Source organism: Cnephaeus nilssonii (assembly GCF_951640355.1).
Source record: "Cnephaeus nilssonii genome assembly, chromosome: 21".
NCBI classification, from domain to species: Eukaryota; Metazoa; Chordata; class Mammalia; order Chiroptera; family Vespertilionidae; genus Cnephaeus; species Cnephaeus nilssonii.
Window position 1 is genome coordinate 15,364,992 of NC_137092.1, and position 24,459 is coordinate 15,389,450.

The following is a 24,459-nucleotide window of genomic DNA, read 5'->3' on the forward strand; positions in this document are numbered from 1 at the left end:
ATCCCATGGCGGGCCTCCAGTCCTCATCCTGCGGGGTCATCTCAGCATTTGATGTGCTTGGTTCTCTTATCCTCGGGAGCCTTTCTCCTCCTTGGTTTGTGATGGAGCCCCTTGGGGTTCTGTCCTGTCCCCTTCTCCTCTCCTGCCATGGCCTCTGCCAGGATGACCTAGCTCATCCTCCTTCTTACAGTCAACACCCCCCAAAATGCACTTGTGACCCACCGTCTCCTGGGCCTCTCCGGCTGGATTCTCTATAGACACTCGAAGGTCTCAAACTGCACCATTCCTCTTAGCCCAGACCTGCCCCCCCCCCCCCTTCACCCTGGCACCTGCCATGTCCCAGGCATAAACCCCCAGTCTGGTTCGGCACCTCCGTCCTGAGGCCACCACCGACTTCTGAACTAAAACAGCCTCCTCTCTGCCTTCTCAGCTTATTTTCCTAAAAGACAAATTATGAACATGTCGCTTCCTGACCAAGAATCTTCTGATCGCCCTGGCTGGTTTGGCTCAGTGAATAGAGCGTTGGCCTGTGGCCTGAAGGGTCCCGGGTTCGATTCAGGTCAGGGGCACATGCCAGGTTGTGGGCTTGATCCCCGGGGGGGGCGGGGGCATGCAGGAAGCAGCCGATCAATGGTTCTCTCTCATCATTGATGTTTCTGTCTGTCTCTCCTTCTCCCTTCCTCTCTGAAATCAATTAAAAATATATATGTTTAAAAAAAATAGGGAAAAATAAAAAAGAATCTTCCGATGGCAAGTCATGCCTTCTCCCATCTCTCCCCACCTTGACTTACCACCTCACCTCCCAGCATCCTCTGAGGTCTCCACCCAGACACGCTCACCCCCTGCCTTAGGCTCTCCCCTCCCTAATGCCTCAGGGTCTCCAGGCTCACACAGGCCCCCAGCCCTGGAATGCTCTCCTCTGCTCTCAGCCTAACCAACCACCCAGCTGCTCCCCATCCCACCTCTTTCTTCATCTCTCCTCAGAAGCCGTCATTAATGCACCCCGATTCCAAACCGGTTGTTCTCTGTACCGCCCAGCATCTGCTTCACTCCTTGCATGGGCCACTGTCCACACCGTTGTCACCTACCTATTAGATTCACTCCCTCCCGCCCCCCCCACCCATTCAGTGGGCTCCTCCGGGGCAGGGGTGCTGACACGGAGCAAGCACTCAGCAAACCGCCCTCCCTCCCCTCTTTTCCTCTCTGTCTCCAGCTCTAACAGAGGCCAGGCACCCGAGGAGCCATCTGTACACGAGCTTAGGCCTCCCGGGCCCGACTCCTGCTTCCGGCTCACCTGAGCTCAGAGCTGGACCCTGACGAGAGGGGCCTGCCCAGCGCTTCTTGGAGCCGTTGCCGCAGTAACCCCTCCTGCGCAGGGTTCTTTCTTCGGGCTGCAGCCAGCCACAGCCGGGGGCCTTCCTCGTCGCTGGAGTCCCTGGAGGAGCCGCCCCTGTCAGCAGCCCACACAGGGCCTGGGGGAGGGGCGGCTGCTCCCACCGCCCCCCAGGCTCCAGCCGGCCCTCCCGAGGGAGACTCACAGCTCCAGGTCCAGCTCTCCCTGGTAGGAGAGGGGAGACGCGCACACCGAGCAGGTGTTGTTCAGGAGGCGGAAGCAGGTGGGGCAGAAGAGGCCTGGAGGGGCGGGAGGGGAGGTAAACTGGAGCTTACCGCTCACCCACTCTGCTCCTGGCTTCCTCCTACCCCACCACGGGGGTGGGGGGAGAGGGGGTCCTTGTCAAGGAGTGCACACTAGGGAGTTGCTGCAAGGCCTCTTGGGTATAAATGCTGCTCCCACATGGGAGACTTGAGGCAAACATGGAGAAAGGGAGTTCCCTGCGGGTTCTGTGTCAATGAGAAGAACATGCACAGCACTGCGGGGAGGCATACAAACGGTGGGGACAGACGCCCCTAAGTGAAGGACCACGGTGGATGGCCTGATGGCCGTATGCAAATGTATGAGGCACGGCGCCCCGGAACTCACCTGGGCAGGCGGGGGTACTGCAGGACACAAAGTTCTCTGTGTCCCCCTCGCCCCGGGGCTGCCCACAGCCCAGGCAGTAGGCCTGGTGCTGCCAAACGTACTTCATGAATGGAGCCAGACAGACGCACCTGAGGAGAGGGGTCCCAGCCCTCAGCAGGCCAGCCAGCCAGCCGGGTCCTCCCCTCCGGCACCCCCCCACCACCACCACCACCGCACCAAGGGCAGCCCTCCTACAGCCTAACCTCCATCCCTCTGGCTGTCCAACCACCTGCTCCCTGTCCTCCTCCTCCCTCCGCGCCCCACCTCTAAGGACGGGCATCCCCCAGTCTCCCTCTCAGTGCGAGAATGGCCCGGGGTGGGCATCCTCTTCCACCAACCCTCCGGACACTGAGGGAGGACAGTGTCCATTCTGGCTCCCGGCGTTGTCCTGTCCCTTTCTGCCCCGCGCCTCGGAGGAGGGCAATGGGCTCACCGCCTGGCCAGCACCTGGAGGAGGCTCAGGTGGCCCTGGTCCGCCGCCCGCCGCATCACTGACCGCTGCAGGGCCGCCAGCACGGAGGTTCGGCGGCTCAGAAGTAAGTTGTAGAGGTAGGAGATCCTCGCCTGGTGAAGGGCAGGTCAGGGATGGGGTCCCCTTTATCCAGTTTCATCTGCCTGGCATGCCCTCCGCACCCATCCCCACCCCCTACCTATGCCTTCCCTCCAGCTCCCAGGAGTCCCCCTCGGCTTGGCTCAGACTCCCTTTCCTCTGGAAAGCCTCCGGGCTCCCCCAGGCAGTCGCCCATCCCCTCCTCTGGCCTCCATAGCACTTTATTCATTCCGTAATAAGAACACTTGTTTGCTTGTAATGCCTCGTGAGGAGCCTGTCTAGCCTGCCCGGAGACGGTGAGCCCCAGACGGTGTCTGCGCACCCTGGCATCCTTGATGCCAGCACAGGGGCTGGCACGCAGTAGATGCTCAGTAAATGATGCGTAAACGAATGAGCAAATGGTGAGTTTCCACTCACACCTCAACATGCCGCCACGGCCCCTTCCCCCACCATCTCAACAATACTTGGGCCCTAGCGGGTTTGGCTCAGTGAATAGAGCCTGTGGACTGAAGGGTCCCGGGTTCGATTCCGGTCAAGGACACATGCCCAAGTTTCGGGCTCGATCCCCAGTAGGGGCATGCAGAAGGCAGCCAATCAGTGATTCTCTCTCATCATTGATGTTTCTATCTCTCTCTCCCTCTCCCTTCCTCTCTGAAATCAATAAAAAAATATATTTTTAAAAAACCAACACAAAACAATACTTGGGAGGCAAGCTCTGACTGAGGAAGCCCTGCCCCAAGAGGCCCTCTTTCTGCCAGCCCCCTATGGCGCCGGGAGACCTTCAGTCTAGCTCCGTGGTCGGCAAACCACGGCTCGCGAGCCACATGCGGCTCTTTGGCCCCTTGAGTGTGGCTCTTCCACAAAATACCACGTGCGGGCGCGCACACGCAGTGCGATTGAAGCTTCGTGGCCCATGCGCAGAAGTCGGTTTTCGGCTCTCAAAAGAAATTTCAATCATTGTACTGTTGATATTTGGCTCTGTTGACTAATGAGTTTGCCGACCACTGGTCTAGGTAATTTGCTTTGGGGATCAACCGGAAGGGAGAGGACTGGGGCTGCTGAAGGACTCAAAGCTCCCCAAAACTAAGATGGCCAGATTGGCTCCCTGGGAGGGGGACAGGGCCTGGCTGTGGCCCCTCACCTGCTCCCGGGATGGGTAGTACGAAGCACAGATGACCCGCCGCAGCCGGCTGACGTAGCTTCCAAACAGGGTGACGAAGAAGCACAGGCCGTACATGATGCCTGGGGGCACGGCGGGCACGGCGGCCACTGCGGGTGGGTGCAGGTGCCAGCCACACACACCCTCTGCAGCCTGCACCCCTCATGCCCTGAGGGGGGCCCGTTTCACACCCAGTGCCCTCAGGGGCGTGGACATTACCGATGACGATGTAGCCAGTGGTGTTGGGCTCCGAGGGGTGCAGGGCACAGCGCCTCGACAAGACCGTGATGTTGCCTTGCTGCAGGACATCGAACGCCGACACCAGGTCACGATAAATAGTCCCGGTGTAGCCACTGCCTTCCACGGTGACGGACACCAGCACAGGGCCTGGCACAGAGACCCCGTGTGAGGTGCGCCGTGGCAGCTGCCCGCCCCCAGACAGGAAGGCCACACCTTCCGGAGGGCGGAGCGGTGCAGGCCTTAGGCACGGCCCAGCGCCCTCCGCACCTGGCCTTGGCCGCACCTGGCACCTGGCACGGGCGCCCGGGTGCAGAGCTGGCTGGCACTGGTGCCTGGTCTGCCCGCCCAGGCCTCCAGATCCGAGGTGACCTCAATGGTCAGTGAGCCCATCCCCCACCCCCACTGCTGCCCATGCATTTGAGTTAAAGCATCTGCTCAGCGCTGGCTCTGTGGTGGGCACGGACTAAGCGCTTTATTGATTGTCAGGGTGCTTTTTTACGTTGGTTGTTGGCCCTCTGGTGACAGGATTAGATTCCTGTGTGCCATGGTGTTCCACACATTCAGTCAACCATCTGCCAGGCAGGCAACGCTCGTGGTCTCATTTCCTCCTGAGAGGGACTCAGCCAGGTGGCTGCCCTTACTGCCCTGCTGTTCCGATGAGGAAGCGGAAGCTCTGGGAAGTTCAACAACTTGCTCAAGGTCCCCACCTCGTAAAGAGCGGAGCTGGGCTCTGAACCCAGGCCATCCGACTCCAGAACGTGTGAGGTTAACTACTCCGCTATGGTATAACCTCGACCTGGACACAGGGTTCACCAGGCAGAGGGTAACGTTGGAAGAGGAGCGAAGTCAGAGGCTGGTGAGGAACAGTGATGACGGGGTGGCGGGGGGCGGGGGGCGGGGGACTCAGGCAAACCCCCAGGATGGTGGGGAGGATGCAGGAGCAGGCCGAGGGGGCTGAGGTGGGACGGGGAGGTTCGGGCGCTCACTGCGGGCCACCATCTCCCCCTGCAGGTGGTGCCGGGCCAGGTCCAGCACCCAGAAGACCGCGTAGTCCAGGAAGATCAGGAGCAGCGTGATGAGGAGTTGCCGGAAAAGGTGGGAGATGGCCAGGAGGTAAAACAGCTGCTCCCACCGGGACAGGTAGAGGGAGCCTGCGGAGGGGCGGGCTGGTCGGGGCGGCTCCCAGGCCCCTCCCCCAGCAGACTGCAGACCCGGAGGGGCCTCTCTCCTGGAGGGGCCTCCTGCCCTGCATGGGGCTGGAGCCTGAGTGCTCATCTGGCAGGTGTGGTAGCTGCCAGGACCCCTGGGCAGAGCGGGGAGCCCTCGTCAAGGTCAGGGCTCCAGAGCTGGAGTGGAGGCCTAGGTCTGCACCTGGGCCTGGAGGCCCGTCTCCCGTCTCCAGGAGCCCCCCTCCCCGGGGAACCCCTGATCCCCAAACTCAACTCCCTGCTTCACAGACAGCCCCCACGCTGCATCTCCTCCACATTTCCACACTCACACTTCCTGCCCACCCCCGAAGCCTTCCCACCCTCACTTTTCCTGCTCCATATCCGCTCCCCCCCCCCCCTCGTTCTCTCTGTCCTGGCGTCCAGGTGCTCCTAGGAGCATCGTCTGCCCCTCCTCTGTCTGCCTGCTACGGGGAGCCCTACTTTCCCTCCACACTCAGGGCTCCCCAAGGACAGAGCGGTGTCTCCCCCGAGAGCTCTGGGTTGTCTCTCCTCACTCTGGCCCTGCCCCAAGCCCAGCCTGGGCGAGGGGTCTCAGGTCAGGGCAGTGGGGTTGGGGGAAGCCCTGGCCTTTCTCGGGTCCCTGTCCCCTGATCCTCAAGGCACTCACCTGGCCGGATGTAGTGTCTGGCCTCGTGGCCACTGAGGGGCAGCACGGTGGGCAGCCCCGCCGCGGAGCGCACGGCCTCCATGCGCAGGAACCGGCTGGTGATGTAGATGTTGTCATGGCTGTCCAGGTGCAGGTAGCAGTACCGGTAAAACAGGGCCCTGGTGGAGCAGGCACGGGGCTCCTCAGCACCCCTGATCTGACCCCACAGGGCACCCCCCCACACACGGGAACTCCAGCCCCCCAGAATGCCATGGGACGACCCAGCCCCAGCGGCGCCCAGCCCAGCCCCTCACTGGAGGTAGAGAAGCACGAGCAGCAGAGGCGTGGCGTAGCCCATCAGGGCCAGGGCCTCTCGGGCGCTGTACAGCTTCATGCTGACAGCGTCGTAGAGGTCCAGAGCGACCTGGGACAGGCTCCGAGAGGCATCGAGATCCACGGAGAAGTGGTGGGTGGCGGTCACGTTGAACTCAAACTCTTGACGCACCCGGTTAATCAGCTTCTGCACAGCTGGGGGCCGCAGGTCAGGGGAGAGGTGAGCAAGGACAGCGAGGGGGACACAGAGCCTCACCGGAGGGAGGAGCTGGGCACAGCCCAAGGGCCAGAAGCTGCAGACCAGCCAGGCCCCCCGTGCTTGCCCCCACGGTGGACCGAGGAAGGGACAACGCCTTCACTAGCCCTGCTCTACAGTCCGGCTTTGGTGAGGCGGCTCCCGTGGCTGGGCCTCAGTTTCCCAATCTGCACTGCACAGATGTTGCTCCAGGCAACTTGCTGAGGCCCCTTCTTGCTCTCGCATTCTCCTATCCACGGACTGGGAGCACTCCCAGGCTGGCGACGGCCACACCGGGATGAGGGAGGGAGGGAGACCTCCCGGGAGCACCTCAGGCGGCAGGGCTCGGAGGGGTCACTCACGGATGCCGATGGTCATGCGCAAGAATTGTTGGATGTACTTGGGGATGATGCAGAACACCTGGACCACTGAGAGCCAGAGGCCGAGTGTCAGGAGGGCAGAGGGATGAGGCCGGCCTCTCCCACCTCCAGGGACCTTGTTCTCACAGGGTCCTCTGGACCTTCTGCTTGTCCTCCTGGCCTCAAAACCTTTGGCTCGAAACCTTTTGGCTTCTCCCTATCACCTCACCCTCCCACGTTGGTTTCTCACGATCTTCCCTCCACCCCATGCTGGGCCAGCATCCTTACTGGCCCCTCAGTCATCACCCCCTGCTGGCCCCCTGGGTCCGCCCTCCCGACGGAGCCTGCCCCCAATTCGCAGGGGCCCCCAACCCCGCCCCTGAGCCCCCGGCTCTCTCACCGCTGGCAAGTCCACAGAGCACCAGCTTGAAGGGCATGAGCACGTAGCACAGGTGATAGGCCTGTGGGATGACCTTCATGCAGCTGTCCTTGGCGTCATCGAAGACGCGCGCGCACTTCAGGTAAGGGTTGCCCAGCTCGGAGTTGCACACGTCTCCGATGTGCAGGAGCCAATACCACACGTTGCGCAGGGCCCTGGCTGGGGACAGCGGTGGGGCTGGTACTGAGGCCAGAGGCCTGCAGCGTCCTGTCAGGGGCTTGGGGAGCACCGGAGAGCACCCGGAGCGGGAGAGGCCTGTGCTCCGGGGCCTGGCTGTGTGCATCCCTCGGGGCGAGTCCGCACCCAGGAAGGGCCCACAGCGTTCCGGACGAGGGTGAGGGCGAGGGGACTGGGTGAATTTTGACACCACCACCCCCTCCCCAGAACAGACACGCGGACGCGCTGACCTATATGCTTCACGCCGTCCATGACTGACCGAAAGAACTTGCGGACCCGGTCAGCCACCTCTTTGGCCTTCTGGGCAATGGCTTTAATCTTGTTCAGGGCACCTGGGAGGCGGGGCAGGGGCCCTGTGGAGTGTCTTCCTCTGGGGACCCGTTCTTCCCGCGCTGTCCCTGGGGTAGGGAGGGGGGAGGGGCGGCCCGGGGGGTGGGGAGCCTGGATGCTTGGGTCTGGGAGGAGCTGCCCTGGCCGTGGAGCGGGCCGGGGGGCACGATGAGGGCCTGCCCGGCGCAGGGAGGCTGGGGCAGGACCAGCAGGGGAATGACGCCGGAGGCCTTACTGACAAGGGGCTGCTTCGCTCGCTGCAGCAACGCAGCCGTCTGGTTCAGGGCCAGCTCCGCCCCGCAGGCCACGGCCTCGCTGGCCTGGGTGAAGTTGCGCAGAGTGTTGGCACAAGGTCCTTGCAGCACCAACCCGAAGATAGCCAACAGCAGCAGCGCCTGGCTCTGCTCTGGGGGGGAGGGGGGGGGACGACTCCATCAGAGGCAGCACATCCAATCCCTTCCAGAAGCCTTCAGAGTGTTTCCCTCCACATCCCCCCAGGTCCCTCCTGCCCCAGCCCCCGTCCCAGGGCCTGCCCTCCCACCGGTGCCACGCTCACTGGAGAAGGCCTGGGGCATCAGCAGGAGGACAGTGACCCGGACCTGGCGAGAGAATGCCATGCCCAGGCTGAGGAAGCCGGCCAGCGTCAGCGTGCCCACCAGGCAGCCCCAGGGGCTCTGCCCTTCCCCCAGCAGCTCCACGAGCCCGTAGGCCGTGGCCAAGCACAGGCCCAGGCTGAAGGCCCCCAGACTGCGGACCACCCCCCGGGCCAGGCTCGGCTCCTCTGCCCCCGAGCGGCGCCCAGCATCCCGCAGGCCTTTGAGCATGGCTGCCGAGCCCAGCGTCTGCCCGTCTCCCGGAGACGCCCACCAGGTTCCGGGGCTCGTAAAGGGTCGCGGAATTCCTCGCCGCGTTCTAAGGTTCCGGGCTTCCGCTGGGTGTGTGTTGGGATCTCTACTCTCCATCCCCCGTCTCAGGGCAGAGGGGGGACTGGAGACACAGACCTCACACAGGTTGTGGGTGAGGCAGAGGAGGCGGGAGCAGAACCTCACGCCCCAGAACATCCATGAGGAGACTTCCGAGCGAGAGAGGGTTCCTCAGAGCAGACACGGACACCGGGGTTCACCAGGATGGACCGAAAGGGCAGGGGAGGAGACCGCCCCACACCAGTGAGTCCGTCATCAGGCACCACCTTCCGGGTGCCTCCCACCCCCAGTCCTCTCATCCAATCTCTCCTCCAGGACCCCCTCCCCTGCGCTTTGGGGTCCCTACCCCTCTCATTCAGCGCCCCTCCTTCTTTTTTCCCTCGAGTCTGCCCCACTTCCTTCAGGGCCCCTCCAGTTCCTGCCTCCCTCCTCCAGGTTCCCCCAGCCTCTAGCCCCCGGCACGCCCTCACCCTAACGAACCGCCTCCTGGTCAGCAGAGCCAGGTGTTGGCTCTGACGGGCTCACCTCTTTGGCCCCTCAGCGGTGCAGAGGCTCCTGAGCTGGGCACTGCCCACCTCCTGTAGCCGGTTCCTGTGGCGCCAGCCCGGCGAGTTTCCGGTCACCGCTGTCCTGCTGGGGGCAGGCACTGGGGGGCTGCTGGCCATCGGTGAGTGTGGAGCAGAAGGCGGGGGTGGGACCCATCTTGGGATCTTCGTGTTGACTCTGTCCCCGCAGGTCTCTTTCAGCTCCTGGTGAACCCGATGAGCATCTATGAAGAACAGAAGATGGTGATACTGTACGGCCTGGCGGGTGAGTGCGGGCCCAGGGCAGGGCCACCCAAGAGGCCTGCGGAACACGGCCCGGTCCTGGGTCCCCGGGAAGGAGTCTGAGCTTGTTTCTTCTGTACCCAAATGTGGCCTCAGCCTTGTCTTGGCCTTGGAGGGGCGATCCAGAGGGAGGAGGCCCAGTCTGTAGGAGACACAGTCCTTTCCCTTGAGGAGTCTCCCCAATCGGAAGGACTCCCCATTACCCTCGTGCTACAGTCCCAACCCCACGACCCTGCCGAGTCCCCATCTCTCCTCCCCTCTCTGGCCTTGTGTCTTGCTCCTCTTGATAAGCTCAATTCATTCATTCAGCACTAACTGTGCGCCTGCTGAGAATTTAGCAACGGACAAGATTGACAAGCAGCGTTTTTGGAGTTTACATTCCAGTGGAGAGAGTTAGACATTACATGGACAAGGAATAAGCAAGAGCATTTCTGATAGTGATGCGTGGTATGAAAAAAAGTTAACCAGGCCCAGTTGGTGTGGCACGATGGTTGAGTGTTGACCCATGAAAAGAGGTCCCCGGTTGGATTCCCTGTTCGGGCACATGCTCAGGTTTCAGACTCGATCCCCAGTAGGGGGTGTGCAGGAAGCAGCAGATCAATGTTTCTCTCTCATTGATGTTTCTATCTCTCTATCCCTCTCCCTCCCTCTCTCTAAAGTCAATTTAAAAATGCAGTTAACCAGGGGAATATGATGGAAAGGGGCTGGGGAGCTAGCCTAGCTCGAGTAGTCAGGGAAGGCTTCTCAGAGAAGGTGACATTTGAATATCAGGGGCTGTTGGGCTGTGAGAACAGAAAGCCCACCTAAAAGTGGTTTAACCATAAAGAAAGTTTATTATCTCATCCTAGAGGCCCGGTGCACGAAATTCTTGCATGGGTAGGGTCCCTAGGCCTGGCCGGCGGTCAGGGTCGATCAGGGCCTTCTAGATGCCAGCTGGGGCCTTCCTTCCGGGCTGCTGGCTGCCGGCTGCAGGCCAGGGTCTTCCTTTGTTCCGCACCGCCCCCTAGTGGTCAGCGTACGGCATAGCAAGCAATCAAACTCCTGGTCTATAGTCGAACTCCTGAGGGACAGTTTGCATATTAGCCTTTTATATATATAGATAATAAGTTTCAAGTTAGAGTGGAATTTGGAGTTTGGATAATTCAGCAGCTTAGTAAACCCACCAAGGACTCAGATTCCTTTCATCTCTCTCTTTTTTTTTAATCCTCACCTGAGGATATATTTCCATTGATTTGTAGAGAGAGTGGAAGGAAGGAAGGGGGGAGAGAAAGAGAGAGAGAGAGAGAGAGAGAGAGAGAGAGAGAGAGAGAGGGAGAGGGAGAGAGAGAAATATTGATGTGAGAGAGACACATCAGCTGGTTGCCTCTCACATGTGCTCCAAGCAGGGGCTGGGGATCAAGCTTGCAACAGAGGTACATGCCCTTGATCGGAATCCAATTCGGGACCCTCCAGTCCGCAAGCTGACGCTCTATCCACTGAGCCAAACTGGCCAGGGCTCTTTCACCTTTTCTCTGCTCCGTCTTTGGCCTGTCAACCACTCCTCCTCAGGTCATGAAGGGGATGCCACCACTCTGGGCATCACACCTTCATGTGACAATGTCAAAAAGCCAGAGCCTTCACTCCATCCTGTTGTCTCTTTTAAGAACAAGGGAAACTTTCCTGTCACCCCCCGCCAGCTTCCCTGCACGTCTCATTGGTCAGCACTTGGCAGCACATGCCCTTCCTAAACCTGTCCCAGGCGAGGAACACGGAACTGGCCGCCCCACCCGTTTGCTGGATGAACTGCTCTCTACTAGGAATACCGGTTGATAATGCAGATTGTTTTCAATAGATGGAGTTACACATAGGTAAAAAAAATCCGCATTATTAACCGGTACACCTAGCATGGGATACCGACAGGAAACTGCTTTTTCTCTAATCAGTGCATTCAGACCTGTTCTGTTGCTGACGACCTTTCACGCAGACCCTTCGCTTGCTGGCTACGTTCATTTAGAAGCCCTCGTCCTGCTTCAGTGATTATGACTATTCTTAAAAGATCCAATTCAGTCTCCTATGTCAGCATTTCCATCTCGGTTCCTACCCAGCCTGCTCCCGCCTCCCCTCCCGGCCTCCTCAGCTCAGGCCTGACCCCTGGTGGGGGTCCTGCAGTGGAGAAGGGGGCATGGCCAACCCCTGACTTTTTCCTCCGCGTTCTTCCCCGCTGGTTGTTATGCTGTCAGAAAGGGACTAGAAGAATTAGAGGAAAAGGGACAAAAGTCCGAAGTCACCGGTACTGTTACAATCCCTCTGTGTGACAGGCACTCACGCCCGGCTGCTCGGGTCCGCTTGTTGTCTCCTTGGAGGCTCTGAGTGGGCCTTGCGGGGCCCAGGTCACCTCGCGCGGGGCGGGGGGGGGGGGGGGGCAGTTCCCCTTGGCTGACCTCGGGTGAAGCTCCCCACAGCTCCCGCAGGCAGCCCACAGCCTCTGCTGTTGGATCCAACCCACAGGCAGGCACACTTTCAGATGGGGGCCTCACAGATGACTTGAGGCCTGCTCCCTTCCAGAACGGCCTCTCGTCCCAGAGGAAATGGCCACGCCAAGCCCTGCCCGACAGGGAAGGGAGGGCCCCTTCAGCCGCTCTCTCAGGCCCTGGAGCGCGGACCACGCTCACGCCATGAACGCTCCCTGGGCTTTGGGCTCTGCAGCCCAGGCCGGAGCCCAGCCCAGGACAGAGGACCAGGTTTCCCTTCTCGAAGCACCAGTCCCTACAGGGTTCTCCTGGAGCCCCTCACCCCACACGGGGAAGGGAATGCCCATTCTCTTCCCAGACTCGCCTCCAATGTCCGCCTACTCCAACCGTTTCTCTCCACTTCCAGAAAATTCAAATTTCTGGTCTTGTCTTGACGCGGAGTGGCTGGGCAGGAGGGGCGAGGGAGTCAAGAGAAGGGGTTGGCACCTCCATCGGGCTCTCTCTCTTTTTAAAATCTTTATTATTGATTTCAGAGAGGAAGGGAGAGACATAGAAACATCAATGGTGAGAGAGCATCATTGGCTGCCTCCTGCGCGCCCCACACTGGGGATCGAGCCCACAACCCGGGCATGTGCCCTGACCAGGAACCAAACTGTGACCTCCTGGTTTATAGGTCGATGCTGAACCGCTGAGCCACGCCAGCCAGGCCATGGGGCTCTCTTTCGAATGTAGGGCGACTCTATCAACTATCGTCCTCAGCTTGAGTCTTTGGTCAGAAGGCCCAGACCACAGAAAAAGCCCCTTCAATGTTCTGTTTCACCACCATTGGGTTAGACAAACCCAGATTCACTCCCGGGGTCAGGGCGTGGACAGGCCATTGCCCTTGAACAAAACTCATGTTGTCTTAGCAAGAAAGAAAGCAGAACAAGCTGCTGGGTGGCACCGACAGGGTGTGCAGCAAACCTGTATGACGAGGTGGTGCCAGACAGGTGAAGACTAGGGGGAGGCGTGCTCCTGGCTGGGAGAACAGCCAGGGCAAAGACCAGGGAGGAGGAATGAGCTTGGCATGTTCTAGAAACAGCAGCAAGGTCTGCGAGGGCGGACACGGTGGGCGAAGGGCTGAGTAGCATGACATCGCGTCGGGAGGGAGGCAGAGGCCAGATCACAGGTCTGGAGACCCTGTGGAGGGATGTGGATTTGATTCCACGTGTGGTAGGAAGTCACGGGACGGTTTGAAGCAGACAGGGGACGTGATCTGATTTCTGTTTTGACAAGATCACTCCGGCTGCCTTGTGAAATCAAAGGATAGCTTAGCAAGAGAGGAAGTGGGAGGCCGGCTGGTCCCAGTGAGAGATGATGGAGATGACGGGGAAGCGGGGGTAGGGCTCCATGTAGACTCGGGAGACCTGGGGATGAGCACTCTATCCACCCGGGAATCTAGGTTCCCTGGCCAGCTGGTGCTGCTCCTTCGGCCTGGAATGCCGCCTGTGCCTTCAAACAACAGTTACTCATCTCCCGGGCCCAGCTGACACATCACCTCCTTTGTCCAGCTTCTCGGCCCCACCCCTCCCTGCAGAGGTGCCCACTCCCTCCGGTGCTCCCACGGCTCTTTGTAAGCACCTCCCTGAGCGCTCAGCACGTCCCACTGTAGTCATCATCTGTTTACTCGTCTGTCTCTCTCCCTGGATTATGAGCTTCGGGGAACTCACTGTCTCCTTTCATAGACCACAGGGACACACATGTGAAACGGCTAAGACATACCAGGAGGCACATGCTTAAGGGCTCAGTTAGGGACAGAGATTGGGGTGCTGTAGGCGCCAGAGCATGGGGAACATCAAGGTGGCTCTGCCCTCTCTTCTGACTGCTCTCAGCACCAGGGCCTGTTCCCAGAATTTTTCTCTAGTTCTCTCTGCTCCCTCAGCACCTAGGGTAAGTGAGAGTGCAACCTGGAAATGGGAACGAGGCCCCCTTCCCTCACACAGACACTCACTCACGTACGTACACCAAGTCAGTCACCAACCATGGCTTTCCCATCCCGCCAAGCCCTCCAGAGACGGGCACACAGCTGAGCTCTGTAAATGGCTGTTGGATAAGTGGAGGAATGAGTGGCCTGGAAGGCCTATCCGAGTCCATGTAAATGGGGACAAGAGCGGGATGGTGGTGTTCTAGAAGGGAGTTGGGGTGGGTGGGAGGGTTGCTCTGGTAAACCTGGTAGACTAACCAGCTTCCTCGCTCTGCCTTACCACCTCCTGGGCTCTCCTGACAGGCTCTGGGGCCGTGGGCTGGGGGACCTCCCCTCGTATCCGTTGTGCCAGCCTCCTGCTAATACCCAAAATGCTGGGCAAAGAGGGCAGGCTCGTTGTGCTGGGCTACGCCTTGGCCGCCATCTATGAGGGTGAGTGTGCCCCTGGGTCCCAGTTAGTGCTGCTGAGGCAGTGACCCTAGTGGGACACCCCGTGGGAGCCAGGCCTGGTGCCGGAGAAAGGGTGGGAATCTAATCCCAGCGGCTGCCATTTGCTGGGTGTCCCCGAGAGAGTCCCTCCCCATCTCGGGGCCTCCTTCTGGACACGGGTGAAAAGACCAGGGGCTGAAGGAGAGGACCCCTCCAAGGCTTCTGGGCCCCCTCAGATTCGGTTCCGGAAGGCGGTCCCTGCATGCGGTGTGGGAGCGAGGGGCGGGCCTAAGGAAGTTGCTTAGCTCTAGAGGGAATGGCTCCTCCGGGCATCTTCCCCCAGGACCCGTGGCCAACCTGCGATTCAACCTCAATGAGGTGGTGGCCTCGCTGGGCTGCACCGTGGAGCTGCAGATCAACAACACCCGCGCGGCCTGGCGCGTCTCCACGGCCCCGCTGCGGGCGGTGTTCAAGGACCTGCTGGTCAGGACCCTACAAGGGCAGGGCCGAGGGGTCCCTATTCCCAAGGGGACCTAGGGGACCTGAGCTGGGAGCTGTGACCCTGAATTCACACTTTCCCATTGGGGGTGCTCCTGGCATTTTTTTTTCAGGACTGTCCCCAAACATTGCAGGATGTGCCCTGGTCCCTGGGCACTAAATGCCAGGAGAGCCCCCGCCCCCAGTCATGGGGACATGCCTTGCCCCACACACATTTCCAAACACCGAAGTGGGAGGTTGGTTGAGCAGCTGAACTAGGATGTCAGGGGGTTGGGGGCCTTGGCCTTGAGGGTTTGGAAGCTTTGAAGACCAGGGGACTAGAGCATTGGGTAATTGGTGTGTTTTTTTAAATATATTTTATTATTGATTTTTTACAGAGAGGAAGGGAGGGGGATAGAGAGCTAGAAACATCGATGAGAGAGAAACATCGATCAGCTGCCTCCTGCACACCTTCTACCGGGGATGTGCCCACAACCAATGTACATGCCCTTGACCAGAATCGAACCTGGGACCTTTCAGTCCTCAGACTGATGCTCTATCCACTGAGTCAAACCGGTTTCGGCAGCATTGGGTTTTGGAGACTGGGGTTTGGGGGGATTGGAGCGTTGAGCTGGGGAGATAGGGGTTGAAGGGCTTTGGAGTCGGGACATTGAGACGGCATAGTGGCCTGAGAGATGGGTGATGTGGGGTGAAGTCCAAGGACCTGGGGAGCCCTTCCCTGACGAGCAAGGATCCGGGACGGGAGGCCTGAGGAGGAGCTGGGAGCCTGGGAGGCGAGCAAAGCAGAGGCAGCGGGGAGAGGAGCGGCTTGGGGGCTCTAACCAGTGGAGAAGTTAAGTGAGCATCTACCTCAGGGCCCAGACTCCTAGAGGCCTGCTCAAAGAGCCCAAAGCTTGGCTAATGGGGGGAGGGGAGGCTGGGGGCAGCAGAAGCTCTAAGCCCCTGTCCCTGCCCCTTTCCAACCCTCTTACCCTCAGGGCAGCAAAAAGTCACTGAGAGCCGAGACTCAAAACATCTCCAACTCCTTTGAGGAGCTGGACGCCCAGGTGAAGAGCGAGACTGGCTTCACACCCGAGGATGCCCAAGGGGGGAGGAGCCGCCGAGCGGCCCTCAAACCCCACCTCTCCACCCAGAAGATGTACGAGCTGAAGACCAAACTGCGCTGCGCCTGTGAGGGGTGTCCCCCGTGGGGCAGGCCATGGGGCCGGGGCTCCAGGTCAGGGTGTGGGGGTCTCAGACCGCCCTTGCCCCGCCCCACAGACGTGGTGGACAAGGCCATACTCAGCTGCCGCCGCTGGTTTGACAAAAAGCACGAACAGTGCATGCTACGCATCCCGGTCCCGCTCCTCAACCACCTGCTCTGCCTGCCCATGAAGTTCAAGTTCTTCTGTGGCATTGCCAAGGGTCAGCACCGTGGCAGGAGGGGGGGGGTACCAGGGCGAGGGAGCGGAGTCCTTGGGGTGCGTTGGGAAGGCGTGGGGCAGGAAGCCATGAGGCGGGAGGCTTTAGGCTCTGAGGACACAGCCCCCTCAGAGCCGGCCCTTCCACCCTCCAGGGTAAGCGACAGCCATGCTCTGCGCCGTCTTTTCAGCTGAAAGATGGGCATCATATAGTGCTCATCCCGCCCGGGGTTTGTGAGGGTTTAAGGAGATAACACTTGTGAAGAAGGTAACAGGGCTGGCAAACGGAGGAGTTGCTCTATGAATATGGACTGACTTTATTAATAATTGGTATGGTGATAGACAGGTGAAAAAAGGGGGGAATCAGACCTGGTTCCTGGGAAAAAGAACTCAGGGAAAGCAGAGAGGAAACAGACTCAAGGTGGTAGAGAGCCGTGGGCAGGGAGGCAGAAAGCGGGATGGAGGGGCTCCCCGAAGGCTGGGCACAGGGAGGGGAACCCCGGAGGCTGGGCACAGGGAGGCAGCCCCTAACCCGGCCCCGCTGCCCGCCAGCGATGGAAATTTGGTGCCGCAGCCGCATCCCCGTGGAAGGCAACTTCGGGCAGACGTACGACTCCGTCAACCAGTCTATCCATGGGCTGGGCGAGGACTTTTCAGCCACAATTAACTTCAAGGTAGGAGGCAGGGGCATTTTGGAATTGGGGGGGAGGGGTAGGGAGTGGGCGGAGGGCACAGGGAAGAGGACCTGAGGTAGGGCAAGTGGGGGGGGGATGGAAGAGATCTCTGGGCGTGGGGAGGGGGCAGGAGGGGAACAGCATTGGTGCCGGGTGCTAGGAGAGGAACAGGCTGAGCCTGCGGGGTGCCTGGACCTGGCGTGGGGATGGATGGTCAGCCAGGTGTGCGGCGGGTCAGCTCATACAGATGCAGGGGAGCACGCCCATGTCGAGGGGGGGGGGTGTTGAACAGAAGGAAGCAGCAGCTCCCACAGGCCCTGCGACAAGCCAGGGGACATGCCATGAGGGGGGCGCCGGGGAGAGAGGCCACGGGGAGGCTGGGCCTGCTCTGTGAATACCGACTGACTTTATTTATTAATAGCGGGTATGGTGATAGGCAGGTGGAAAATGGGGGGGAATCAGACCTTGATCCTGGGGAAAGGAATTCAAGGAAAGCAGAGAGGAAACAGACTCAAGGTGGCAGAGAGCCTGGAGGGCTGCGCCTGTGCCTCCCGCAGGAGGAGAAGCAGGCTGGGCTGCTGGGCCTCAACACCAGCTGGGAGCACGTGAGCACCGAGGTGCGGGACTACGTGAGGCGCCAGGAGGCCCAGCTGGAGTGGGCCCTGGGGCTGCTGCACGTGCTGCTGTCCTGCACCTTCCTGATCGTCCTCCACTCGTGAGTCCCCCACCCCCACCCCCCGCCCCGGCTCCCAAAGCCCCTTCCCGGGCTCTGGAGAGGAGCCCTGCCCCGGGGGAGGCTGGGAGAACGGACCGTCGGGCCCACCTCCAGCTCCGGAGGTGCCTGTCCTCGTGCCCTTCGAGGTGCCAGTGCTCAGCGGGGTTAGTTTGCACAGAGGTACAGGAGACGTGGCATTCTGTCAGAAGCACGTCGCCCGTGTTCCTGCCACCTCAAAAGGGCGACCGTCTTCATCTGTCAGCTCCTTCCAGCCTTTATCCCCACGCTGATGCTTTTACTTTTCGCTTTGACTTTTGATTTTTTTCTTGCCCTTCCGACTCCCCTTGGCTCTGACTTTGTGCCGTTTTTGTCGTCCAATTCTGCTTTCATTTTCTCCCGCCTGCTGTGTTGGCAGCTCCTTTCCCTCCATTTGGACCAAAGTCCTCAACCCCACCCAGCCTGGCGTCCAGCCGGGCCGCCCTGGGCCTTGCTCTCCGTCCCCTATTGACCTCTGGACCCTCTGTTTCCTGTCTCCACCCCCGAATGCTTGAGATGGCTGGGCAGGGGCTGGGCAGGGGCTGGGCAGGGGGGCCCCTGCTCAGTCTGCCCTTGTTTGTAGAGCCCGGAGTGACTCCAGGGCGTGGTTACGTGTGTGCCTGTGAGAGGACAGAGATGAATGAGCCCTATTCCCACCCTCAAGAAGCTCACGGTGGAGGGCAGACAAGAGAGGCATCCGAGAAACAGAGACGATTCAAGGGCTGTGGGACGGGTGTGGGAGCGGAGGAGGTGCCCCGGCAAGAGCTATAAATGGGCCTCAAAAGGCTGCAGATGGGGAGCCACGGTCAAGGAGAGGAAGGGTGTTCTCTTGGGCAAGGATCCTGGCATCTGTGGGATGTGGAGGGCAGAGGACTTGGCTGAAGTGGGCTTGGCCAGACAGTCTGGAAAGCCCTGGGGGCGGTTGCAGGATGGACTGGGACGGACCGAAGGCAGGAGTCCAAGGTGGGTCAGAGGTTAGGGAGCCTGGCCCGCCTGGGGCGTGGCAGGAAGTTGGCCCGAGAAGGCCCTAAAAGGGAAAGGTGTCGCAGGCCTCAGAGCGAGCTTGGGGCGGGGAGGAAGGAGGCACAGAGTCAAAAGGCACTTCCAGGCTTTCAACCTGGGTGAGGTCACTCACTGAGGGGGCAGCGCTGGGGACAGGGCGGGGCCCAGGCTCCGGAGGCCTTTGCATAGTAGCGATAGGTTCCTCCACCAGGGGGCGCTCACAACCTTCCTTTGCATTTATAGTTCGTTCTACTTGAAAGGGAAAGACGTATGGATTATGACAAGGTCCCAGAGCCAATAGCATTGGCAGTTATGTTTCACAGTTTACAGAGATTATTTAATGTAATTTTATAGTTTCAAACACATTTTACTTTTAAAAATATTTTTATTGATTTCAGAGAGGAAGGGAGAGGGAGGGAGAGAGAGAAACGTCAATGATGAGAGAGAATCATTGATTGGCTGCCTCCTGCACGCCCCTACTGGGGATGGAGCCCGCAACCCAGGCATGTGTCCTTGAGCGGAATCGAACCCGGGACCCTTCAGTCTGCAGGCCGACGCTCTATCCACTGAGCCAAACCGGCTAGGGCTCAAACACATTTTCAACAATTAACATTTTTTTTCCCTTAGAAAACGGAAGCATTATGTGGGACCTTGGGAGATACACGGAGGAGAGTTACACGTGTACACACACACACCTACCCACCCCACACACAGAAACCACTGCTGAAGCCAGGGGGGTGTCAGAGGGGAAGGAAAGTGGTGTTTGGGGTGACTTTTGCTTGAAGGAACCTCCAGGAGACGTTTCTCAGGCTCAGCAGAGAGGCGAGGACTCCAGCGGTGAATGGGGGAGTCACAATGGATCAGGTGACTCCTGAAACCTTGCAGGGTTCCCCCGTCTCTGGGCCTTTGCTCTTGCTGTTTCCTCTGCTTGATGTTCATCCTGCAAGGTCCATGCCTGGGACATCTCCCCTCCTCCCGTGACACCCCGCGCACAGCTCCTCCCCTCCGGGTCTCATGGCTGGTGCAGATGTCTTTCACTGGACCCTCCGGAGGGCAGGGCAGAGGCTTCTAGGACGTAGATGGCGCTCAGTGGCAGGCTGGTGGGGTGCCTGTGCCTTAAGGAAGCCCAGGGCTGGAAAGAGATGGGGACACCCTCCTCCACAGGTCCTTCTCCTACATGGACAGCTACAACGGGGACATTCGCTTTGACAACATCTACATCAGCACCTACTTCTGCCAGATCGATGAACGCAGGAAGAAGCTGGTGAGTGGGGGGGGTGAGATCAGACTGGCAGGGGAGGGCAGTTAGGGGCAATCAGGCTGGCAGGGAAGGGCAGTTGGGGGCAAGATCAGGCTGGCAGGGGAGGGCCATTGGGGGTGAGATCAGGCCGGCAGGGGAGGGCAGAAAAGAAAAAAAAGAAGCTGGTGAGTGGGCCCCGCCTTTCCCAAGGGTGCGCCGCTGGGTGAGGGCCCTTGGTGTTCCTCGCTGTGGGGACATCTTCTTCCAGGGCAAACGGACTCTGCTGCCGCTCCGCAAAGCGGAGAAGAAGACCGTCATCTTCCCCTACGACCCCACCATCCAGGCCTCCGAAATGGGAAACGTGGTGAGTGAGGATGGCCGGGGGCCACGAGGGGCACAGACCGAGAGCGGAGGGCGAAGGCAGCGAGAGGGCTCCCTGCCAGGGCGGGTGGCGTGCCCGCTCCACCCCTCCTGCTCTCGGGCAGATCAGGGAGCTGCTGGAGACACTGCCCGTTCTGCTGCTGCTCCTGGTGCTGTGCGGCCTGGACTGGGCTCTCTACTCCATCTTCGACACCATCCGCCAGCACTCCTTCCTGCAGTACTCCTTCCGCAGTGAGCCCTGTCCGGCCACCCGCCCCGATGCCTCCCATTTTGTCTCCGCCGCTGGGTCTCAGCCCTTTCCGTCCTCCTCAGGGTCAAGTCTGAGCCCTGCGACCTGACCGCTGTTCCTGGGGCCCTCGGTTCCCAGCACCCTTTACATCTACAACAGGAAGGGCGTGGCGCCCAGTGGAGGGAGGGAATGTGCAGTTGAGAAGTGTTTCTGTGCTTGGACCTCTCCCCATCCCCTTAACTCTAACGCCTAACCTAACCCCTACCCCCACCCCCCACCCCCCACCCCCCATCCCCAATCCCACGGCCCCGGATCTTTGCCTCAGGCAGTCATAAGTTGGAGGTGAAAGTTGGGGGGGACTCCCTGATTGCCCGGCTTCTTCGGAAAACCATCGGGGCCCTGAACACCTCCTCGGAGACGGTGGTGGAATCAAACAATATGCGTGAGTGATGCTGAGGTTTCGGAGCAGAGGAATGGAGGGCTGAGGGGCAAGGGTCTTTCCAAGGCCAAGAGTGGGGGGCTGGGCCTCGGTGTGGGGAGACAGGGGTCAGAGGAGACTGTTGGGGTTGGGGAATCAGAGCAGGAAATATCGGGTCCAACTTGAAGAGTTGGAGGATGACAGGCTTGGGTCAGAGGAGCCTGGGGGCTGGGCCTTCGGGCCAGAGGGTCCCACCCTCTGGAGGGCGTTGTCCCACAGACCTTCCTGCTCTGATGGGAACTGTCTACATCTGCGCGGTGCTGAGCAAAGAGCCACATGGGCCCTGGATGGCACAGCTCTTCAGGGGGAGGGGGCAGCAGGAGTCCAGCAAGGTTTCAGACCTAGCCCGCACCCTCACTGGGATGGGAATTCAGCCAGGGCTGCCCTGTCCCTCAGCGGCCAGACCCTTGACAGCCTCCCCCCGCCCCCCGCCCCTGCCCTCAGCCTGTCTGCCTCAGCCCGTGTCCCTGAGCGCCGGAGCCTATGTGAGGACTGGACTCCCCACTGTCCTGCTAGTGTGCCTCTGTCTGCTCCAGGCTTTCGGCTACCGGCTGCGGAGGGTCATCGCAGCCTTCTACTTCCCCAAGGTGCACCCTGACCTCTCCCCTGACCTCTCCCCCCGCCCCCCCAGGCAGCGCTCACACACACCAGCCGCACGCAGCTCCCGCACGCTGTCACTGTCACTGTCACTGACCCTCTTCTCCCGGGCCCAGCGAGAGAAGAAGCGGGTCCTGTTCTTCTACAATGAGCTCCTGAGGAAAAGAGCAGCCTTCACCAAGCTGAGGAGGGCGGCCATCGTGAGGCAGGCGCGAGAGCAGAGGGCCCGAGTAAGTCAGGCCAGGCCTGCGCGCCGTGGTTCCCGGCTGGGCCCTTCAGTCCGCCCAGCCCCCACCAGGCCCCAGGCCCCAGGCCCCTGAAAGTTCAGTGAGTTCAGACATGATTCATGCCAAAGGGCCTGGTCATCTGCTCCTGGACGTCAGGGCTGTGTCCATCTCTGAGCCCCAGACGTCAGCCCAGCCGGAGCTACTCAGAGGGCCTGCAGGAAGCAGGCGGAAAGGAGGAACAAGATTTGATACAGGCTGATCAAAGGAAAGCAAGAGGGGTTCATCAGAAACCAGGGACCAAGGCAAAGCCACGGGTCCTACTGAGAGGCCTGCAGACCAGAAGCTCAGGGCAATCCATAGGAGGTGGGGAGGCAGGGCTGGGGGTCCAGGAGGCCTCAGGAAGGGGCGTGTGGCATATGGAAAGCGCATTGAGTTGGAAGAACCAGTTCCAGTCCACACTCCCTCAAGAAGCTCTGTCACTCTGGCCATCGTCCTCACCGGACCTGGGTTCCCCTCTGAAGGACGGGGAGGTGGGACAGGTCTGCAGGCCTGCTCCCTAGAGACTAGTAAGAGAGTGACGGTCAGGTGTCGGGCTCCGGGTTTAAATCCTGGCTCCTGTCCTTCTTACCATGACAACTATGTGATGTTGAGCACTCATTTAAATGCTGTGCCTTGGTTTTCTGTGAAATGGAGTCACCGGTGCCACTTGGTTGTGGTAAGGACTGAATGAGTTTTGCTGCTGTGGTGCAAGCACATAGAAAGTCCTGTACACGTGTTAGTTGTCATCGTGTGACTCTAGGCAAGTGGCCACCTCTCCAACCATCAGTTTTCTCACCTGGAAAAGAGATGATGATGATGATGATGATGACGATGATGATAACAATATCTGCCTTACATGGTTATTGTTTGAATTGAGTTAATTTACTTACAGTTTCTTAGTACAGGGCCCAACATTTAGAAAACAACAGGTGGTACCTGTTCTTATTGAATCAGCCCTAAGCAAACTCATAAAAGTGAGAATGCCTGTTTAACTTTTTCCTCCTGTGCCCAGATCTCCTATCCCCCATGAAACGCAACATGGACTGATGAAAAAAAAAAAAAAAAAGAACATACTGTGATTCCATGACCCGGTCCTGAAGTAACGTGGGTTTTGATGGGCAGATAGAAATGTGAAGGGCATTCATTCCAAGCCGAGGGAACAGAATGTGCAAAGACTAAGAATGCAAGCACAGGGCGAGTCGAGTGCTGGGGCTGGTTAGTCTAAGGAGGCAGGTACAGCTCAGGAAGGGGGACGCTGGGCCAGAGGCTAGAAAGGGGCCAGACTGTGGAAGGCTATGAAAGCCACGCCCAGGAGTCCTGCCTTTGGCAGGCAGTGCAGCTCCTGGGGTGTTTTGAGCCCAGAGTGACCTGATCAGGCAGCCGGTGGAGAGGGTGGGAGAGAGGGGGAGCATCGAGCACCACCAGGCTTGTGGCTTCGATCAGGGTACCTGGGTCCAGCCAGGTTTGATTGTTTACTATCTGTGTGCCTTTGGGAAAGTCACTTCACCTTTGTGAGATTCATCTTCCTCATCTGAAAAGTGATAGTCTTATCTGTGCTCCTCACTTCTCAGCCCCACCCTGAGAACCAAATAAGATGATTGATGGGAAAATGAAAAGGATGGTTATTGCTGTTGCTAGCTGGGAGAGTCCACGCTACATTCTCCCACTCTTTATTTTTTTTAATATATATTTTTATTGATTTCTAAGAAGAAGGAAGGGGGAGAGAGAGAGAGAAACATCAATGATGAGAATCATTGATCTGCTGCCTCCTGCACGCCTCACAACCCGGGCATGTGCCCTGACCGGGAATCCAACCTTGACCACCCGCTTCATTGGTCCACGCTCAACCACTGAGTCCCACCAGCCGGACCCTCCCACACTCCATCATGGAGCGCGGGAGGGGAGCTCTCTAGGACCCCCTCCATAGCACCCTTGCTCTCTGGGGGTCCTCTTTGCCCAATCCAGTTTTCTCCACCTCGTGGGCACTGTCAGGCCTTGAGTCTTCCGACAAGAAGCGCTGGTCGGTTCCCCTCGCGCCTTTCCCACCTCCAGAGCTCCCTCACTAGCTCTAACCCTCCTCGCTTCCCAACAGCGCCACGACCTGGCGGACATCCTGCACCGCCGCTGCCCCTGGCTGCGCCCCTGGCTGCGCCGGCGCTGTGTGGTGTGCCAGGCCCCGGAGACACCCGAGTCCTACGTGTGCCCGACTCCGGACTGCGAGGCTGTGTACTGCCGGTCGTGCTGGGACGACATGCGGCAGCGCTGCCCGGTCTGCACCCCCCGGGAGGAGCTCTCCTCCTCCGCCTACAGCGACAGCAACGATGACGCTACCTACGCGGAGTGAAGGGGCGTCCTGCGCGCTCCCACTTCGCCCCTTCCTAAGTAATAAAATGCCGAGCACACTCCCGCTGCCCGCGCTCCGCAGGGATCTGGTACGCGGGCGGGGAGCGGGCGGGGAGCGGGCCGGGCGCGGCCAGGCGGGCAGCCGGGGAGAACTGGCCCCGATCGCCGCCGGGCCGGGCGGCGGGCTGGAGGCGGGAGGCAGCCACGCTGCTAGGAAGAAGTCCGGACCTGCGGCGGGTGGAAAAGCGACGCCCCAGCCGGTCGGACCGGCCTCGGCTCCCACCCAGCACAGCAGCAGGAAAGCGGCGGCGCGGCGCTGAGCGAGCGGAGTCAGGGTTCCCGGCCGGCTTC

General features: G+C 60.0%; 2 protein-coding genes across 2 annotated transcripts; one reads left to right on the plus strand and one right to left on the minus strand.

Moving 5' to 3' along the window:
* Positions 1-1,217: 1,217 nt before the first annotated feature.
* DCST2 (DC-STAMP domain containing 2) lies at positions 1,218-8,481 on the minus strand (the record flags this gene model as incomplete). Its single annotated transcript, XM_079762044.1, has 14 exons — positions 1,218-1,435; positions 1,539-1,632; positions 1,982-2,109; positions 2,454-2,584; positions 3,712-3,812; positions 3,949-4,116; positions 4,956-5,120; positions 5,806-5,963; positions 6,099-6,312; positions 6,715-6,780; positions 7,112-7,309; positions 7,558-7,659; positions 7,893-8,063; positions 8,214-8,481. 14 exons carry the CDS (start codon positions 8,479-8,481, stop codon positions 1,291-1,293), a joined length of 2,109 nt encoding a protein of 702 aa, XP_079618170.1. The 3' UTR covers positions 1,218-1,290.
* An 845-nt stretch (positions 8,482-9,326) lies between these two features.
* On the plus strand, positions 9,327-24,189 carry DCST1 (DC-STAMP domain containing 1). The gene is made up of 14 exons (XM_079760985.1): positions 9,327-9,390; positions 14,124-14,252; positions 14,593-14,732; positions 15,725-15,917; positions 16,008-16,151; positions 16,700-16,821; positions 17,379-17,536; positions 19,739-19,838; positions 20,083-20,178; positions 20,300-20,426; positions 20,750-20,866; positions 21,347-21,489; positions 21,616-21,729; positions 23,858-24,189. The coding sequence occupies exons 1-14, from the start codon at positions 9,342-9,344 to the stop codon at positions 24,107-24,109; spliced, it is 1,884 nt and encodes a 627-aa protein (XP_079617111.1). The 5' UTR covers positions 9,327-9,341; the 3' UTR covers positions 24,110-24,189.
* Positions 24,190-24,459: the final 270 nt, after the last annotated feature.

Excerpts from the sequence above, each read along its gene's own strand:
- DCST1 (XM_079760985.1), top strand. The coding sequence starts at position 9,342 with ATGAGCATCTATGAAGAACAGAAGATGGTGATACTGTACGGCCTGGCG. Across the intron at positions 14,253-14,592 it reads CTTGGCCGCCATCTATGAGG|GACCCGTGGCCAACCTGCGA; the intron begins GTGAGTGTGCCC and ends ATCTTCCCCCAG. Across the intron at positions 15,918-16,007 it reads GACCAAACTGCGCTGCGCCT|ACGTGGTGGACAAGGCCATA; the intron begins GTGAGGGGTGTC and ends CCCGCCCCACAG.